At 40.7% G+C, this 21525-nt stretch overlaps 1 protein-coding gene across 2 annotated transcripts; it reads left to right on the top strand.

Annotated features, from left to right (window-relative positions):
* The first annotated feature begins 460 nt into the window (after positions 1 to 460).
* On the top strand, positions 461 to 21372 carry LOC139446828 (inner nuclear membrane protein Man1-like). 2 transcript variants are annotated; one of them, XM_071228167.1, is made up of 14 exons: positions 461 to 1364; positions 2515 to 2561; positions 6160 to 6238; positions 7271 to 7365; positions 7711 to 7775; positions 8725 to 8867; positions 9346 to 9447; positions 10407 to 10512; positions 11787 to 11907; positions 12444 to 12480; positions 12717 to 12807; positions 13522 to 13630; positions 15347 to 15425; positions 16659 to 21372. In XM_071228167.1, the coding sequence occupies exons 1-14, from the start codon at positions 473 to 475 to the stop codon at positions 16808 to 16810; spliced, it is 2118 nt and encodes a 705-aa protein (XP_071084268.1). In that variant the 5' UTR covers positions 461 to 472; the 3' UTR covers positions 16811 to 21372. The 2 variants fall into 2 exon arrangements, with proteins under 2 accessions (XP_071084268.1, XP_071084267.1); XM_071228166.1 differs by having other exon boundaries at positions 7271 to 7380.
* Positions 21373 to 21525: the final 153 nt, after the last annotated feature.

Here is a 21525-nt window from a genome sequence, read left to right as displayed (position 1 = left end):
AGTCTGGATGACATACTTGTATGGTATATATAGTCTACTTGTTTGTGAGACAATCGAACGTGTTGATGACATAGAGGGAGAACAAGCTTGCTGTAAAATAGCAACGTGGGTTTATCGAAAAGACGAAAAAGGTTGAAATCAATTGAATATCCTAATCAGTGAAGTATTATCAAATAGAAGTGAGCTTCTGTATCTTACATTTTCAATTCTGGTTTCATTTATGGAAGGGTCAGCATTCGCGCACAACTACTGACGCTAATCATACAATCTTACTTTCATTACTGTATATTCTATAACATTCGTTATTTTAATATCATATTTACTACAGTTCATTGCCTATTTCAATAGGATTTAGGTTATAGTTTGTCAGACGGAAGATCTCCATTCTTCCGTTGCGAAAAAAATGTGCCCCAACCGGCATTGTCGCGCACGCGCACCTGCGGCATCCGGGCCGAGTCGGTCATCGATCAACATGGCGGAGAAGATAACGGACCGAGAACTCGTGGAGGAACTGAAGCGGTTTGGAGAAACAGTGAGTCTGCCATTTAAGCTGGGCAAGCGGCAGATATACATTAAAAAGCTGAATCATTTAAAATCTAAGGCGAATAGTGGAGATCAGACAACCAGGAAGTCCTCAAAGCGTGCACACCTCGATGTTTTGAGCTCCGATGATAGCGACTTCGAAAGCGCGGGTCAGACTGACCGACAGAGATCCAAGATCGTTAGTGGGGTATCCAAGTCACTTAGACGCAGATCTACGGCAAACACACCCATCACACCACCAAAACCTAAACCATCTAGCAACAGATTGTCGTTAGGACGGCCAAGTTTGCGGTCCAGGAAATCCGAACCACAAACAGACGACTCGCCTCGTATCACGAAATTAGAAGCACGTCAATCTACATCCCGATTGTATCCCGATTTGAGTGACCTGAACGCATCTGGCAGCCTTGGAAACAGATCCAGAATAAACGAGACATTTGAGTCGTCTGACTCCGATCTGGATGAAAGTACATACGAGGTTGAGAACAAGTCTGTGAACACGACATTTACCATTGAAAGCAACAACAGTTTAAATGATGGCAGGTCGCCGAATAGGTCGCATCAGACAAAGTCCAACCCAACTTACTCAAATCATGTCACCCCAGTCTCACATGCTAACTCCAAACGTCACACAACAAATCATACATCATCCAAGCATGTGAATGACTCGAAGAAAAATTACAAACTCTACCCTGAGCATGTGTCTGGAGGTTTGCTAGTTATTGTTGGAGGGTTCTTCCTGGTTCTGGCTGTCAGTTACCTCTTCGTAAGGAAAGATGTCATCTTAGCATGGTACAGCGGGATCGGAGATGTGAAAGCAGGTACATATGTTTCAGTGTCTTTAAATGTGAACCTGCTTAATAATATGCAATTTTAGTTTCCTGTGGATATTTCACAACGTCAACAGTTGAAAATTGAATTACAGATCCTTGGGTGTTATTGCTCATGTTTTTGGTTGTCTTGCATTCCACAGGGGCGGTCGGGTAGCCTAGTGGTTAAAGCGTTCGCTCGTCACGCCGAAGACCCGGGTTCGATTCCCGACATGGGTACAATGTGTGAAGACCATTTCTGGTGTCCACCGCTGTGATATTGCTGGAATATTGCTAAAAGCAGCGTAAAACCATACTCACTCACTCACTCACTTGCATTCCACAAAGAGGTGCCCTGTGGTGATTCCGGGTTTGAATCAGTCCCCAGCAACCTATGCTGGTTGTAAGTGGTGACCAAATGGATCTGGTGGTCACACTCAGTGACATGGTTGACATGATTGGGTGCCATTGTACCCAGAAGGCATTGATTGTTGCTCACAATATCAATCACTTGATTGTCTGGTCAAAACTCAAATGCTTATGGACCACTGTCGTATAGCTGGAATACTGCTGAGAGTGGAAGTGGTGCTTTTTGGAAGAACTTCCATATCTAAAACACAGATGAAAAATATGAGATTAGTTTTCAGATGCTGCATCAATGTAAAAAAACAATGTCTGTACTTATGCTGCTGTATAATTTGTACAGTCCCTTCTGTATTCTGCAATTCTGTGGTCGTATAATATTTTGCAGAAATTCCTGTGCACTCTGTGCAGAAATGTACCTATTTTGCAAAATGTTACAGAAAATCACAGTGTGTTATTTCATCATGTTCATAGCGTAAGTGCATGTCTGTATCACTTCAGTAAGCTATTCTGGACGTGGATAAGTTTATCATTAAAATGCCTGTCTCAAATCAACAGTCTGGTGAAGTTCACGAAAACTGAGGTTAAATACAATTTAGCACAGAATTTATATCTTTTTGTCTGCAGTGGGCACGGATTGTAGTATTTGTTAGTTGTTTCTTTATCCTAATATATACAATTATTCGACAAGTAAGTGAAATCACAGATTAAGTTAAAATATCTGAATGTTTGAAAGAAAGTTTCTTATGAAGAAGTTATCAAGATTGTTAATTTAATCTATGTTCTGTGTTTGTTTCAGCTCCAAAGAGTACTTATCTTCTATGTTCAAGTCCGGACATAACTGAGGTGATTTTCATCGATAGCTCATACCATCATGACCATGCATACTGTTGTTATCATTTTTTGTTTTTAACATTGTTTAATCCCTTGCTGAAAAAAAGATTGCAGATGGTTTGTATGTGACCATGGTGACAAACACTAGCCATGCTAGCCCGAACTGTTGAATTCTGCCAACGTGGCAAGAACAGCCAAGTCAACATGGTCAAGTGCCTGGATAGCTGCCTGGATTCCCAATCATTGGTTTGAATATCCAGAGCTACAGATAAGCAGGGTATTTACGTAAAATACCTCCCAAACTACCCAATTACTTTCAATTAACTTGCGTACAGAAACACATGCATTAAATGGAAAACTCAATTGTTTGAAAACAGCATGGGTAAACACCCAGCGTTCCCGTTTGCTGGTAATTTCCTTTTTTTTTAACTGGTACAATTAGGCTTGGACCGGTAATTCATGTGACTGCCAGTCCCTGTTGACCGGCAAATAAAGTACCATATAAATCTTTGTTGCTGAACAAAACATAGGTGATATTCATATAAGTATATTTTTCGAACAAAGTCAGCTTGTATGTTACCATGGTTACCATCAGGGTTTCCTCTTGTCTATTTCTAGGTTAAATATCCATTTGTAGTGACTTTGTCTCAAAATATTAGAGAGAAAGAGCATAGAGAGAGAGTTGTGACTGAAGTTTGTTTAAAAATACGTAAAGATCCAAGTTACTTCAGAGATGAAATCTTTGCACTGAACATGATGTTGAAAGAATTAAAACCAAATAATTTTCATACATTTTTTTATTTGTTGAAAGTTGGAACTGGCAAAAGTTAGGGGGGGTTGGGGACTGTTAATTGTTAGAGTTGCCAGTCCACAAGGATTGGCAGTTTCAAAAGCCAGCGGGAACACTGAACACCCATTGAAGCTTTTTCAGCACGCGTACAACGGATCTAATTTCCGAAACACAATTACGAGCTAATTTACTTTCCGGGTCAAGCCTATATTTAGAACCATTGTATTACATCTAAAACATTATTTTATTTTTATTTTTTTTACTCGTTTCATGAAAAAAAAAACATGACCAATAGAGTGATGAATAGAGGAGTTAAAAAATTTTGGTTACCCAATGAAAAATGTAATAACCTAATTATTGAGTAAAATCTCAATTGCTCCAAAAGTTATCTGGAGCTCTGAATATCAAATCATATTCCAGTTATAATCCTTTGTCCATGTCAGTGCTCATGTGTCTCACAAAGTTGGGTGTCTAGGAGTGTATGACGTGTCTTTCTCGGCTTGCCTCATACATGGGTGCCAAGTGCAAGCTTTATCTTTCTCACTTGTGGGAAGTCGTGGTTAGAATATGATCCCAGCAACTGATTCTTGTCATAAGTGGCGACTAGATGCTACTGGTGTCAACTCGGTGACTTTGTTGTTTGCGTCTCAGTGTGTCCCAACAGTATGGCGACCACTTCGTCAGTCTAGTGGATAGTGCGTCTGCCCCGAGAGTGGTAGGTCAGTGGTTCTCGTCACAATATGGCTGAAATACTGCCAATGTGACGTTAAATCTTAACTCACTCACTCACTCACTAAAACGGGTCTTACATCGCGCAATGCGTGAGCACCTTGATTAAAAACATGAAAAGATTTGGAAAATATCTGTTGACAACGAGTTGGCGGTGCACATGCTTTGCAAATCCTGCAATCTACCGAAATCTGTAGGACAGTTTACGAACCGGATTTCGATTTCGATGCACGGTTTTTATTGGACTATGCATAGACTCGTTAGTCCAGCCAAAATGTAACTCCATAATACCAGCCTAGTTCGTTCGGCAAGGGTGGAAACTGGACTTTTTTAGTCAGTTAACTCCCTTGCCTTGGGAAGATGACCATTCCCTTGACATTAAGGGAATAAAGAAGGACTAGTCGGCTCAAAGACAGTATACTGTGTCTGAGTCGGGGATATCCTTGTTAAACTCCTGTAAGTCTTCATCAGTCTCTCCTGAATTCTGCTGCTAAAAATCTATTCTGCTGAAACTTTTCATGAATTTCGCACAGTTCTGCTATCTTTTAATTTATTTTTTGTGAATTAAGGCTTTTTTTGGACATATTTATATATGATTTGTAAACTGCATGATTTTGTCACAGCATGAAATCATAAGAAATCCTTCCTGTAATCACAATACAAAAGTTGGATTCGCTTTGAAACAAAACCGAAATTGTTTTTGACACTTTCATAATGTTACAAATTCAGAAGGATACAATGTAGAAGTCACCATGGTCACAGCAGAAACCAATGATTGTTAATAGGAATCCAAGTTTGTCCCAATTATCATGATTATGTTTCTAGGTTTGTCAGCGCCATACCCGTGCTCGTTGCTTTCACCAAAGTGGTAAACTTGTGAGACCTACATCACTTCGGGCTTTCCTCCCACATTAAGCTGACACGCCGTGACATAACTGGAATACTATCAAAGCGGCATTAAACCCAACTCACTCACTTACTTAAAGAAGGTTATAGTAGTCGTGTCTATTGAATGTGTTGGCCATGTACATGATATATGCTGTAGTTGATTTTTTGGTTTGGTTTGGTTTGTTGTTTTACGCCGCACTAAGCAATATTTCAGCTATATGACAGGGGTCTGTAAAATAATCGAGTCTTGACCAGACAATCCAGTGATTAACATCATGAACATCGATCCACGCAATTGGGATCGATGACATGCATCAACCAAGTCAGCGAGCCTGACCACCCGATCCCATTAGTCGCCTTTTACAACAAGCATAGTCGCCTTTTACAGCAAGCATGGGTTGCTGAAGACCTATTCTACCCCGGAATCTTCACGGGTCTGCTGTAGTTGATGAAGACCCTGACCATTGAACATGATATAGGTGTGATACTCCAGACTTTCATATGTAACACCGTTGCCTTGTATTGATAAGAATATCCTGTATCTGACAGGGCTCGATTTAAGGAAGTTGATTTAACTTGCACCAGGTGCATGTTGACATGAAAACCTTGTTGCACCAGACAAAACAAGTTTACACCCTGAACCGATATATGTATCAAACATAGATGCATAAACTAGACTAGTTGGAAAATATAATACCAAATCTCTGATGACTGTCCAGAGTTTACTTAAAGTAAACAAACAGTTTGATGATGTCAAGGCCAAGAAATCCTAACAAATTTCACATAACACAGGGATTAGTGATGTAATATGATAGATAAAACTCGCAGGTATTGAGTATGTTCAACATGTTCGAAGGTCAATGTTGGGAGGAAAAGTAAGGATTACAGCGTTAGAAACTGGCACTAGTCCTGTGGTCCTTGCCAAACTGCCCAGTAGTTAAGATATCATAAGGACTAGTAGAAATTTACCATTAAGGGTTTTGCTACATGTTGTGATAAGGACTAGTTGACTAAAACTGTTAGTTTCTAACGCTGGATTAGTCACAAGCTTGAATTTTTCTTTGTCATGCATTTGGTGCATGTAGTCATTAATTTTAGATTGCACTTCAATGATAGGTTGCACTGGTGTGTGTTTTGTATAACTAATCCGAGGCCTGTATCTGCATAATCACTTAAATAAGCAATGGGCGTTCTATGTTGCAGGGTTGTTATGGAGAGCCGGTTGTGGAGAAGACGATGATTGTCATTCGGGATTTGTATGACGTGTTAAGCAGTAAGAAAGGTGAAAATATTTGCTTCACATTTGTCATGTTTTTTTTATGTTTAAGACCATGCTTTTGAATTGGATCTAATCTTCATAAAGCATGTGTGAGTTTAAGAGTAGTTGTGAGAAACATGTTGGAGAATTCTGTGTTTTATATTTGTGAGCCCTGCCTATACATTTTGCAAGAAACTTCCTAAACATGTGCTAAAGAAAATATATTTCTGAAATTGATATATTGCAGGGGTTTGCAATAAAGGACTCTCATCCATAAAGGGTTATAGCTGCAATTACCTTATCCTCACGATCTTTCATATATGCTCATATAAAACTATGGAACCGATACACATATGTTGTCCCGAGGGATGGACAATAATACGGATTGTACCTACAGCACATCAGGGGCAATTCTTTACTTGGGCACAATGTGTGAAGTCCATTACTGGTGTCCCCGCCATGATATTGCTAGAATAATCCGAAAAGAGGCATAAAAAACATACTCACTCACTCACTCACACACTACAGCACATCAAGATGAGTTATGGTATCTTTCATTTCATCCATCAATCACTGTCCACGTGATCATTGATTCATTCCAGGCTCTAAAGTAATTATCAAAACAGTACACTACACCATTTCATTACTTCACAGGACCCTCATATTGCCTGCAAGGGCCCCCAAAAATTACCAGTGAATAAATCTTTGAATGTGTCCAACATGTATCTGAAAAGATAGAAGTGGATGTATATATTATTTCTCTGAATTTTCAAACAAAAAGACCAAATAGCTGAAATATTCATCAAATTCTGACACAGACTGATGTGTATGTTATGAAATAACAACACTCTTGGAAAATCAACAAACAAGCGCTCAGAAAGCAATTTTTATCCTTGTCTGTGATTTCCATGTCCTTGTTCATCTCATAATGTACACAGATAGTATTGTGGTGTGTAAGCTTGATGTAGTTTACTGTTCATTGGTGTTTTTGTGTGCAAATTTGACAAGTAGACTATGCATTTCTATCTCTTTTGAGACTGTTTATTCTCCCTACAGGGTTGGTTGTGTGTGGCTCTGCTGAGGAGTGGGAGAAGAACATGTCTGTAGAACAGTTCAGAACTTACGTGAAGAACATCAAGAACAATGATGTGGTACGTAAAGGCGAGGTGGGTATGGGATGAACGTGTGAGCGAATGTTCTTAAAGCAATATTAAACCTATTGTCATAGCAGCTTGTAAATACACTTTACACCTCATATCATGCACATAATGTAGTGTCTACTAACCTGTGAAGTACTGATAACATGGACAGAGGCTTTTGTTATGCTTCTAGGAAATAACTTCTAAATGGACAAAGCAAGGAGATGTTTCCTAACCCTTATTTTTGTTCTAGAATGTCATATGTTTCAGTATCTGGTTTATGTTTTGAAGGCAGGAGCTGACATTATCCTTGGTTGTTTTACAAGGATTTCTGTAATGTTCTTGTGACCTTTTCAGAATATTGAGGAGTTGGTGAAGTCCTGCCTGGATCACATTGTGTTGAATCCACACTGGAACATTAGGTATGTACACCTGGGGACTTTACTCACAGTATCAACCCGTGAAGATCCGGGGTAGAACAGGTCTTCAACAACCCATACTTGCCGTAAAAAGCGACTATGCTTGTCGTAAGAGGTGACAAACGGGATCCGGTGGCCATGCTCACTGACTTTATTGATGCATGTCATCATATCCCAATTGCGTTGATTGATGCTCATGATGTCAATCACTGGATTGTCTTGTCCATACTCAATTATATACAGAACACGTCATATCATGCATGTAGCTGGAATAATCCTTAGAGCAGTGTTAAACAACATCAAACAAACAAACAAACAAACAAAACTTTACAATATCATCATAAGATTGTGTGCCAGCTTTGGACTGGGAAATAGGACCTGGGAATTTCAGATGCTGTCACCCCCTGGGACCGGCATGAATACCGTTGAACACAGACTCATGGCTTGATATGAGGATCTTGATTTAGCTTGCACCAGTGGCATGTTGACATTTAAACCTAGTTGCACCAGACAAAACCAGGTTGCATGCTGATCCTATGAATACATCCTTGTTGAAATGTGCACAAATTCTTGAAGTACCCACAGTCTGATGACATCAAGTCACAAAAAGAATGACAAGTTACATGTAGCACAGAACATAGCAGGAACATACAGATTGTTTATGTTGTTTGGTAAATAAAGCTTAGAGGTGTTGAATGTGTATAAAGATTAATGTTGTGGATATGTAATGGTAAGACACAAATTTGAAAGTCTTTGACATACATTTGGTGCATGTAGACATAAGTATTAGGTTGTATTGTTCAATAATAGGTTCCTCTGGTGCATTTTGTATATAGCTAAATCTAGCCCTGTCAAACACAACATAACTTAGCGTTCTAATAACCAGGAAGTCTTTTATTTCAAGGAAGGAAACAGTGAAAAAGCTATTTCATTAACCCTTTCTGTGTTACAGAGCAGTGGACAAGAAAGGAGAAGACACCAGGATACGAGAGGACATCAAGCACTTGGAATCAAATGTTGCCTCCATGGCGCTCCTATGTCGCCTTCAGAGGTCCTTCTACCGGGTCACAGGGGCTCTCACCATCTTAATCATTGGTCAGTGTTGTCATCCACAGATAATAGCCAAGGAAACAAGAAAGTTAATGTTGTTATTTTGAGTGTCCTGATGCTTCTACTTTGATGCATGTATATTATGGACTCGTGAAGATTCGGGGTAGAATAGGTCTTCAGCAACCCATGCTTGCCGTAAAAGGCAACGATGCTTGTGGTAAGAGTCGACTCACGGGATCGGGTGGTCAGGCTCACTGACTTGACTGATGCATGTCCTCGTATCCCAATTGCATGGATTGCTGCTCATGATATCAATCACTGGATTGTCTGGTCCAGACGCGATTATTTTCAGACCACCGTCATATAGCTGGAATATTGCTGAGAGCGGCGTTAAACAACCAACAAACAAAGCTTTATCTCATGGCCTTAACGCTAGTGGAGTCACGTTGTTACACCACAATCGGTCCCTAAAGAATCTCTAGAAAGAGTCCGACGATGATGTTGCTGCTGGTGTTTGTTGCAGGCTGTGTGCTGGTGTTCATGCTGCTGAAGTACCTCAAATGGCGGAGTCTGGCGAAGGAGCAGGAACTGAGACATGTGTATGCCATGGTGGATGAGATCATAGGTGAGACAGTTGCCAATGGCATGCTGTTGTACACTCATAATGGCCGCTTGTCTCATGCCTGAGAGAGGAATATTATTTTTATTTTTATTACTATCATGTCTATCTGAGTGTGTCTACTTTTTCTGAGGAGTCACTGTAGTTAGTAGGATGATGGATGCCATGATTGATTGCCAAGATGCCACACAAGAATCCATGGCATTATGGCAATAACATGAAACACAAACTTAGCTTCAGTTGGTATAACACTAGTCACAAGTTAATGTATATACTTTCAGTATAACGCCAATCACTAGTTAACATATATAGTTTCAGTTGGTATAACTTCAATCACAAGTTAACATATATAGTATCAGTTTGGTATAACACCAATCACAAGTTGACTTATAAAGTTTCAGTTGGTATGTACATGGTAACCAATTTCAGTTGGTATAAGACCAATCTCAAGTTCACATATATACTTTCAGTGTGGTTTAACACCGATCACAAGTTAACATGTATACTTTCAGTTGGTATATCACCAATCTCAAGTTTACATGATTGGTTTCAGTGTGGTATAACACCATTCACAAGTTCACATATATACTTTTAGTGTGGTATAACACCAATCACAAGTTAACATGTATACTTTCAGTCGGGGTATCACCAATCTCAAGTTTACATGATTGGTTTCAGTGTGGTATAACACCATTCGCATGTTCACATATATACTTTCAGTGTGGTATAACACCGATCACAAGTTTACATGATTGGTTTTCAGTGTGGTATAACACCATTCACAAGTTCACATATATACTTTCAGTGTGGTATAACACCAATCACAAGTTAACATGTATACTTTCAGTTGGTATAACACCAATCTCAAGTTTACATGATTGGTTTCAGTGTGGTATTTCAGGTATTGTGACATGATTGGAATATTCTTGACTGCAGTGTAAAAACAACATTCTCTCTTCCCACAGATATTCTCAAAAGACACCATGATGTGACACAAGGGGAGAACGGGAGTCACAATCAGTTTCTGGCCGTGCAGCACGTGCGAGACCAGTTGCTGCCTCCGTCTCGGAGGTAAGAGGATGTCAAGTGCTTTAAACACCCACTTATCTCTTTTTAAGATCAGGGCGGTAGGGTAGCCTAGTGGTTTAAGCGTTCGCTCATCACGCCGAAGACCCGGGTTTGATTCCCAACATGGGTACAATGTGTGAAGCCCATTTCTGGTGTCCCCCTGCACCATGATATTGCTGGAATATTGCTAAAAGCGGTGTAAAACCATACTCACTCACTCTTTTTAGGATCCTTTTCCACATGTTCAGAGGCAGTAGTGTAGCCAAGTGGTTAAGGCTGCCAAAGTTCAAGGTTTGATTCCACACATGGGTTCAGCATGTGAAGCACATTGCTTGTGTCCCTGCTGAAGTTGTGTAAAAAACTCTACTCTCATCATGTAGAAGCACTAATGTTACGGGCGGTGGGGTAGACTAGTGGTGAATGTCTTTCCAAGGCAAGGGATTGAACTGACTATATCAAAAGTCCAGTTTCCACCCTTGCCCAGCTAGGCTGGAATTATTGAGTTATGTTTTGGCTGGACTAACGAGTCTAGGCATAGTCCCCAAAAAATTGCGCCAAGCAGATTTCAGTCACTTTCAGGATTTGCAAATCATGTGTACCACCAACGTGGCGTCAACAGATATTTTCTAAATCGTTTCATGTTTTTAACCAAGACGCTCACGTGATTTGATGCGAAGAACTGTTTTATTACAAAATAGATTTGATTAACATCCTTATTGTCCTGACTCGGCGCTACTGTTTTGTTTGAAGCAAATGTAAGCGATATGAGAGATGGAATCTGATTGGTCAGTAGGAAGGACATAGAAGGGACATAACATGTAATAGCCACTGATGGCGCTACGATCGAGCCTAGAAATTCCCACCTAGTTCGGTAAGGGTGGAAATTGGACTTTTACCGTCACTTAAAAAGCCTTGCCTCGGGAAGATGAGTGGTGAAAGCATTCACTCGTCACGCCAAAGACCCAGGTTAGATTCCAAACATGGGTACAATGTGTGAAGCCCATTTCTGGTGTCCCCCACCGTGATATTGCTGTAACATTGAAACCAACCTCACTCACTCACTCACTCACTCACTCACTCACTCACTCACTCTATGTTACACAGCATTTGTTTGCCGATATGCCGTTGATGCACATACAAGATGTATTTCACATACATGATGAATGTGGGAATTGCATACAACACCAGATCTGGAAATGTTAGATGTTGATGCTTATTATTAATATCACCGGGTATTATGCTGATGATTGTAAAGCTGTAAGTGGTGTTGGCTACAGGAAGGAGCTGCAGCCTGTCTGGGATAAGGCGGTCCTGTTCATTGAGAAGAATGAATCTCGCATCCGTCTAGAAGAACAAACCATTGAGGGAGAGGAGTTCCGAGTCTGGAGATGGATACATGTAGGTTGCGGGGAAAGGCTGTTAGCCCAAATAAGAACATATTGCGAATTTGAAAATAAGCTATTCCATCACAAATAAACCTACTAGGACTGATGATATCTTTGACATTAAGTTACAGTAAACTATGTTTATTACGAACATGCTTATAACAAACTGATGGCTATAACAAACTGTTTCAGCCATTTGCTGTGTATATGCTGTATATATGCTTATAACGAACAAGGGTTATAACAAACTAAAATTAGTGGTCTCTTTGAGTTCGTTATAACCATAGTTTACTGTAATTTGTATTCCTAGCTCGAGGTATTGTTTGTCTAGGGTAATAGTTTTAAGAGATATTTTAACATAAAAAGACCAAGCGTAAATACATTTAGATATTTGGCCCATGTGCATTAAGCATTTTTAGTGGCTTTTGTGCCACGTAAGATTGCATACTTTAATGTATGGTTTTGAAAAACCTGTGTCCCTCAACCAACCAATACTAAACTAAAACTATACCAGAAAATTAAACGAAAGCCTGATATTTTTTTCTTCAGAATTCTCCAAATGGCGGCAAAGTTTGGCAAGGTCAAGGTAGGTCAAGGGTAAATCCTAAGAAAATGTTCAACATGATACCAGATGTTTTTGTTCTGTGTCTTTGTAATCATAGTAATGTTACCTTGGTTACCAGATAAAATGAGTACAGTAGTGATTTATTCATCTCTGTTGTTGCGCAAGGGAGGGCATTATTATCATTATCAATATTTTAATACACGATAACCCCAGATTCATAAACACTTTGGTTAGTTTTGAAATGGTTTTGTTCCCAGCCTTTGGTGAACACAATGACGACAGCTCCAACACTGTGATGTATTGTCCAACGCCATGTCTGAAGATCCGCAACATGTTTGATGCCGACGTGTAAGTCTTGTGAATGTTAATTACAGTTTTTTCCCTGTTACCCTGTTCTCTGAAATTGCCGGACTGAGCAAGCTGAACTTGGGTTTGCATGTTCCTCCTGATGACATCATGGGTTTTACTGAAGACCTGCATCACTTTGGGCTTTCCTCCCACATTAAACTGACACGCCGCAATATAACTGGAATACTGTTAAAAGCGGCGTTAAATCCAACTCACTCACTCACTTATATGATGTAAGGTTTAGGGCATGCTTTTATCACCCAAGACTGGCTTCCACGGGACGTAGATCCTAGGAGATATCGTTTCAATTAAATGTATCGCAATACTTTGCAGACCATTGTGACATCAGTTACCGTGACATCTCTTAGCCACTGAAGCTGATTAGCTCGACTTTCTACACGCAAGACGCTGGTTGTTACTGTTTACCTACTGAAAAAGTGGAAGGATGATTTTGGTCGAAAAATATACTACTCAAAAGAAGTTAAGGATCACCTGATTCTTTCATATTACAATAGTTAATCTCTCATGCCATGACAGATTAACATTACTAATATGAAAGAATCGGGTGATCCGTAACTTCTTTTGAGTAGTATATAATCTCACTCCATCATGCTCATGGCTATTGATATGAAGCATATCGATTCATGTTAATATAATTGATATCAAAAGGCATTTGGAAAAAATTCTCTCTAAGTTATTGATGCTGGTGTTCAGTGAGGGCGAGGATCCTGCATGGGAGGTCAATATTCAGGACGCCCTGCTGGAGAAGTGCAAGAACATTGACAGCATCTTTCACATCTTTGTCGACAAGGAATCAAGGGAGGTAAGTCCTTCACCATGTTCACCTGCTTTAATTCGTTGTTTTTAATCATGTTTTATAGACATTAGTTAATTGTAAAAGGAACAAGTTATATGCCATGGGAAACTTTCCGTATCATCTGCATCTATGCAAATATGATTGAATGCAAGCAGAGAAAGACGGTAAAGATAAACCAATTTGTTCCCCCGGTCTTCAGTTTGTGTCTGTTCTGGAGTAAGTTGGCTTCTCAAAATCATGCACAGGGTATTTACACAGACATTGTCATGCACAGGGTATTCACGCACACATTATCATGCACAGGGTATTCACGCACACGTTATGCACAGGGTATACACGTACACATTATGCACAGGGTATTCACGCACACGTTATGCACAGGGTATTTACGCACACATCATGCACAGGGTATTCACGCACACATCATGCACAGGGTATTCACGCACACATCATGCACAGGGTATTCACGCACACATCATGCACAGGGTATTCACGCACACGTTATGCACAGGGTATTTACGCACACATCATGCACAGGGTATTCACGCACACATCATGCACAGGGTATTCACGCACACATTGTCATGCACAGGGTATTCACGCACACATTGTCATGCACAGGGTATTCATGCACACATCATGCACAGGGTATTCACGCTCACGTTATCATGCACAGGGTATTCACGCACACGTTATGCACAGGGTATGTATGCACAGGGTATTCACGCACACATTATCATGCACAGGGTGGTCACGCACACATTGTCATGCACAGGGTATGCATGCACACGTTATGCACAGGGTATTCACGCACACATTATCATGCACAGGGTGGTCACGCACACATTGTCATGCACAGGGTATTCACGCACACACTGTCATGCACAGGGTATTCACGCACACATTGTCATGCACAGGGTATTCACGCACACATTGTCATGCACAGGGTATTCACGCACACATTATCATGCACAGGGTATTCACACACACATTGTCATGCACAGGGTATTCACGCACACATTATCATACGCAGGGTATTCATGCACACATCATGCACAGGGTATTTACGCTCACATTATCATGCACAGGGTATTCATGCACACGTTATGCACAGGGTATTCACGCACACATTATCGTGCACAGGGTATTCACGCACACATCATGCACACATCATGCACAGGGTATTTACACAGACATTATCATGCACAGGGTATTAACGCACACATTATCATGCACACATTATCATGCACAGGGTGGTCACGCACACATTGTCATGCACAGGGTATTCACGCACACATCATGCACACATCATGCACAGGGTATTCACACAGACATTATCATGCACATGGTATTCACGCACACGTTATCATGCCCAACGGTCACCAGATGGAGGGCACTTCATGGGGATTCCAGGTTAGAACTGGTTCCCAGCACCCTATACTACTGGCCATAAGCATGATAAGAGGCAGTGTAATGGATCTGGTTGTCAAGGATCTGATAACTTGGTTGAATGCGTGTAATCGTACCCAGATGGCATGGATCATTGCTCACAATATCAATCACTGAATTGTGTGGTCCAGAGTGGACTATTTACGGTCCGCTGCCATATAGCTGGAATATTGTAGAGTAAGACTTGAAACTACAGGCATGCACGCGCACGTCTCCATTGTCACAATGCGCCATTAGAGGCTGTTTTCAGTGATGTGTGTGTTGGTATTGCAGGGCTGTGTCTACATGAAGTGTTCCTGTTGTGAGGCTGCTGGCCGGGCAAGACAGGCTCTGCATGGATGGTGGTTTGACCGTAAGCATTCCCTCAGTTAATCATAACCACAGTTTTTGTGTCCCTAACATAGTGTACAAGACAGTGAGAGCCTGGTTGTAGACCCTTCCAGTGACACACATGGCCCTTTTTGAGTTCATGAGTTACAAAGATTCTTCAATGAACTAGTTGGCAATCAGATCTATCTTGTGATCTGACAGTGATGAGCAATGTTTAACTATTTGCTATGCCCTGTGGGCTTGCAAGGTTGTCTTTCCAAACCAAGCTTGTTTCTAGGTTACTTTCTCAGCTATGTCCAGTAAGGCTTTATCTAGTCATGTTGCTAGGTTACCCTCTCAACTTTGTCCAGTAAGGCTATATCTAGTCCTGTTGCTAGGTTACCCTCTCAATAAAGGCCTAGTATAGCTATATCTAGTCCTGTTGCTAAGTTACCCTCTCAACTAAGGCCTAGTATAGCTATATCTAGTCATGTTGCTAGGTTACCTTCTCAACTATGTCTAGTATAGCTATATCTTGTCATGTTGCTAGGTTACCTTCTCAACTATGTCCAGTAAGGCTATATCCTGTCATGTTGCTTGGTTACCCTCTCAACTAAAGCCTAGTATAGCTATATCTAGTCATGTTGCTAGGTTACCTTCTCAACTGTTTAGTATAGCTATATCTAGTCATGTTGCTAGATTACCTTCTCAGCTGTGAACAGTATAGCTATATCTAGTCATGTTGCTAGACTACCTTCCCAACTATGTCTAGTATAGTTATATCTAGTCATGTTTCTAGCTTACCTTCTCAACTATGTCCAGTAAGGCTATATCCTGTCATGTTGCTAAGTTACCCTCTCAACTAAGGCCTAGTATAGCTACATCTAGTCATATTGCAAGGTTACCTTCTCAGCTATGTCTAGTATAGCTATATCTAGCCATGTTGCTAGGTTACCTTCTCAACTATGTTTAGTATAGCTATATCTAGTCATGTTGCTAGATTACCTTCTCAGCTGTGTCCAGTATAGTTATGTTGCTAGGTTACCTTCTCAGCTATGTCTAGTTATGTTGCTAGGTTACCTTTCAGCTATGTCTAGTATAGCTACATCTAGTCATGTTGCTAGGTTACCTTCTCAGCTGTGACTAGTATAGCTACATCTAGTCATGTTGGTAGGTTACCTTCTCAGCTATGTCTAGTATAGCTATATCTAGTCATGTTGCTAGACTACCTTCTCACATTTCTTCCTGTTATAACCACATCTCATTGTGTTGGTAGGTCGCCTTGTGACTGTCCGGTACCTGAAGTTGGATTACTACCATAACAGATTTCCAGACTCGGTCAACATGAAGAATCCTCTCCTCCCATCAACTAATCAGATGTCCTCACTCTCTCAACCATTTTACAGATCTTCTCTTGAAATGACCTAATAAGGTCATTTTAGTGTCATGTGATCAACTGAAGTGTGCCTTCTGGGTTATTCAATGTGGTTTGGCAGTTGTGATTGGTTGACAGTCCATGTCTTATGTAAACAATTGGCCCTGTAATTTTCACAACATAAATTTATGGCCATTCATGGATCTTTGTGACATAGATGGATGTCTGGTCCAGTCTAAAGATCCGGACATGGTTGCCTGTTGCCAAGCAACCAATGAATCCCCGCCTATACAGGTCAAACACACTGATGTTGTCGGAGGCAGAACATTTATCTATCTCTCCTTGTTACCATGGTTACCGTTGAGAACGCACATTGTTTCCAATAAGAACTCTAAAGGGGACTAAGCTCGGACAAACTAGCAGTCCTCGTTTAATTCAAGTCAATTAAACACCTTTCTAGTTCTATGCTAACCCCAAGTTTATGATGTACATCAATCTTGCAGTAAATGGGTACTTCAAATGCCCTCACAAGCACTGGTTACTTCAAGACCTAGAACATGGGTTCCAAGCCATGGAGCATTGTCCCCATCTTAAGCCCAATACCATGATAACTTAACTTCTGTGGATAGCTTATTTAATAGTGCCCTGGATTCTTACTGTCACGATATGGCTGGAATTGTAACTCACTCACCCTAAATTCTACCATGACGACATGATTTCTTAGTGATTGTGATGCCGTGATAAGACAGAAATACTGTTCCAAGCGGTGTTAAACATGATTTCTTAGTGATTGTGATGCCGTGATATGACAGAAATACTGTTCCAAGCGGTGTTAAACATGATTTCTTAGTGATTGTGATGCCGTGATAAGACAGAAATACTGTTCCAAGCGGTGTTAAACATGATTTCTTAGTGATTGTGATGCCGTGATAAGACAGAAATACTGTTCCAAGCGGTGTTAAACATGATTTCTTAGTGATTGTGATGCCGTGATATGACAGAAATACTGTTCCAAGCGGTGTTACATATGATTTCTTAGTGATTATGTCGCCGTAATATAACAAGCGGTGTTAAACATGATTTCTTAGTGATTGTGACGCCGTGATATAACAGGAAGACTGTTCCAAGCGGTGTTAAACATGATTTCTTAGTGATTATGACACCGTGATATGACAGGAGTACTGTTCAAAGCGGTGTTAAACATGATTTCTTAGTGATTATGACACCGTGATATGACAGGAATACTGTTCAAGGTGGTGTTGAATACAACTCACATTCTCTCTTTAGTGATTACGTTTCAATCATCATCATGTCAGGACCTCACTGTAGCTTGTATAATCCTGGAATATTTATCAGAATGTATATGTGAGTTTTTACGTGATTAATGCTAACGTGTATGCGAGGCAAATCATCATCTGGTGTTGAGCCCTGTTTATTACAGCCATTGTAGGCGACAACTGTTAAAGACCTGTGTTATAAAAGGATCATAGCTTGAAAACTGCTGGGGACAAGGGTGACCCAGGCATCTAAGGCATCACAATTCGCTGTGCAGAGTTCTGTCCCTTAGGCATGCCAGAAAAATGTGATTGTGGGTTCGAATCCCGGTTCGTCTTGATTATGTTTTCTAGGTTTGTCAGCCCATATACCTACTTGTGGGTTTCACCAAAGTGGTAGACTTTAGAGACCTGCCTCTTTAAAGGCTTTCCTCCCAGATTAAGCTGACACGCCGTGATGTAACTGGAATACTGTTCAAAGCCAACAGATTAACTTACTAAGATTGATTTCTTAAACAGAGCCTTCACTAACTGTGGGACAGCAGGTTTGTTGCACTAAGGGAGACAACTCACTTTACTGGGTAAAACTTGGCTGCAGGTGAAAGTGTGCAGGGTCTGAAATTCTTTAATGCAATTTGTTTGCTTTGACAGTAGCTGGTGTGTCAGTGTCTTGAGAGCATTCAAGGGTTCACGAAGAGTTCAAGACCAGTAGGGTTGACAGAAATCAAGTCTAGTGGGGTTGACCATGAGGCCAGACCAGTGGGGTTGACAGAAGTCAAGTCAAGTGGGGTTGACCGAGAGGCCAGACCAGTGGGGTTGACTGAAGTCAAGTCAAGTGGGGTTTACCAAGAGGCCAGACCAGTGGGGTTGACTGAAGTCAAGTCAAGTGGGGTTTACCAAGAGGCCAGACCAGTGGGGTTGACTGAGAAGTCAAGTGATTAGTCTAGTGGGGTTAACCAAGAGGCCAGACCAGGGGGGTTGACTGAAGTCAAGTCTAGTGGGGTTGACCAAGAGGCCAGACCAGTGGGGTTGAGTGAGAAGTCAAGTCTAGTGGGGTTGACCAAGAGGCCAGTCCAGTGGGGTTGACTGAGAAGTCAAGTGATTAGTCTAGTGGGGTTGACCAAGAATCCAAGTCCAGATTGCACACAGCTCCAGTTATTGTGAAGTTAAAAACAACAAATACTGTTTCCTGAAATACAAGGTTGACAATAAAAACACTTTTCCAGTAATTATTCAACATGTTGAATCATTGGACAGAAAAATCAGATGTAATTGTAATGTCTAATTGAGACAGTAGTGAAACAATCTGAGGTGAAATCTGATGAGGAACTGGTGAAGTTACATCAATTCCAAGATAAGCAGACGCCATCAGTAAAATTGACCTTGAAAGATGAACAGGTTTAATACTTTAGCCTGCCTGGAGTCTCTCCATGCAGTATGTCTCAAGGCGTGATATGCACGGCTGGGGCTATGTGAATAGAAGACCCCCTAGCCACCAACGGAAAATCAATCAACTTCTCCCTTACATTCTTACTATATCAATTACATGATAGTTTTAATGACATACAAATTCAAACTGACGAACAAAGAAAGTAATTTAGCAGGGGTAAGTGTATTTGGCGTCACGATGTCGTCACTTGTTTGTAAACATAACGGTTATTCGGTTGCGAGTTAAACTCCAAACATGGTTGTGGTCTTCTAGCATTGAGAAGTTTTGACAGGTGGCAGCGATAGTATAGAGAGCTCTGTGAATGGGATATCACTGTTTCAAATAAGGAAATTCCCATCTAACTTAATCATAAGGCATCACACATTCTTTGTATTTAACTGTGTTGGGTAAAGTGATCAACCTGGATCCCCCATTTAATGGCAAGGACCCCAAAATATAGTATCAAGAGTGCCCAGAACAGCAAATGTTCTATTCAAAAGAGCTTACAAAGCATCCAATTTTCTTTTCAAATGACTATACTTAATCAGCGATGGCATCACAGATTAACTGTGGTCATGTGATAATATCTGCTGTTCTATAACTTGTTTTGACTAGTATATGCTGTAGTATATAAACCCTGCATAGTGGTGAGGGTGGCGACTAGACTTGACCAGAGTATTGGTCATGATATACAGGCTCCTCTGGGCAACTGACCGACAGATGAACTCTTGTGACTGCTCTGTGAGCCCTGGTCATCTCGGGCGGGGGGAATGCTAGAAACAGAAATCCCCACTGGTCTTGAACTCAAGCTTACACTACTGGCATTGGGACATTCTAGGACATTCTTGATTTTTTTTCAGTTGGTAATGGGATATTGTATACAAGTAGGAGTTTGGAAAGCAGTGTTCAGGACTTTGGGAATAACAGTTGGTCCTGGAATGTCGAATTTGAACCAATCAGAAACCCAGCCCAACAAATTTTCATATCCAGTGGTTTTCAAGTTGACACTGTTTTTCTGATGTGAAACCTTGGTAACTTGAAGTCAAGATGACATTTACCAGATTCTGAGACAACCCGGTTTTACTGTTCTTCTGTTTTGAGACAAGAAATAAGTTGGAAGTGGCACTGTAGTTACTTTTTCAATACCAAATAAATTCTGACCTGTTTCATTAGTTGGAGGATATCTGTTTATTTCTTAACCTGAGCTGCTTGTTTTTAAATCGTACTTAGGTGTACTTGTACAAGATAGGTTCTTTCTTTTTCATGTTTGATAACAATTGTGCCATAAGAGAAAAATCAGATTTGCTTGATATATTCATATGTAGCTATCTTCTTTTCACCATACCAGCCCTGATAGTGGATTGTCATCAAATGTTGCCTTTGTTACCTGTGAAGGAGCAGCTGGTCTAGCAGATGATCCTTGTTAATCATGTTTATTTTTATAAAGTAATTATGATGTTGAACTGCTCAAGGAGTGTAGTGGTACCAAAGGTATACAAGTGCTTAACAAACAATACAAATCTATAGTCTGCGATGTATATGATATTTTGTTCCTGAAGTTTATTTTCTCACAATTTGAAAGAGTTGCCTTGGTGACAAGGTAAGGCTACTTATGGGTGGGTGGTGAACACATCTTGGTGCATGAACTGACCTAAGGATCAGACTATCACCACTCTCTGTCTTCATACACAGACTGGGTGGCACGGGTGGCCCAGTCGTCTAAGGCGCCGCGATTCGCTGTGCAGAGTTGCGTCCCTTGGGCACGCCAGAAACCTATGATTGCGGGTTCGAATCCCGGCTCGCCCCAATTATGTTTCTAGGTTTGTCAGCACCATACCCGTGCTCGTGGGTTTCACCGAAGTGGTAATCGTCTGAGGCCTGCATCACTTCGGGCTTTCCTCCCACAGTGATATGACTGGAATACTGTTAAAAGCGGCGTTAAACCCAACTCACTCACACTCACTCATACACAGACTATGTGGATCAGAATATCAATCAGACTCAATTACTCACAAACTGCTGTGATATAGCTGGAATATTGCTGAATGTGGCATAAAAACAACAT

The sequence above is a fragment of the Haliotis cracherodii genome, unplaced genomic scaffold, assembly GCF_022045235.1.
Source record: "Haliotis cracherodii isolate W230 unplaced genomic scaffold, xgHalCrac1.p SCAF_6, whole genome shotgun sequence".
NCBI classification, from domain to species: domain Eukaryota; kingdom Metazoa; phylum Mollusca; class Gastropoda; order Lepetellida; family Haliotidae; genus Haliotis; species Haliotis cracherodii.
Note: the sequence above shows the minus strand (reverse complement) of the source record. Positions and strands in the feature narration are given on the sequence as shown.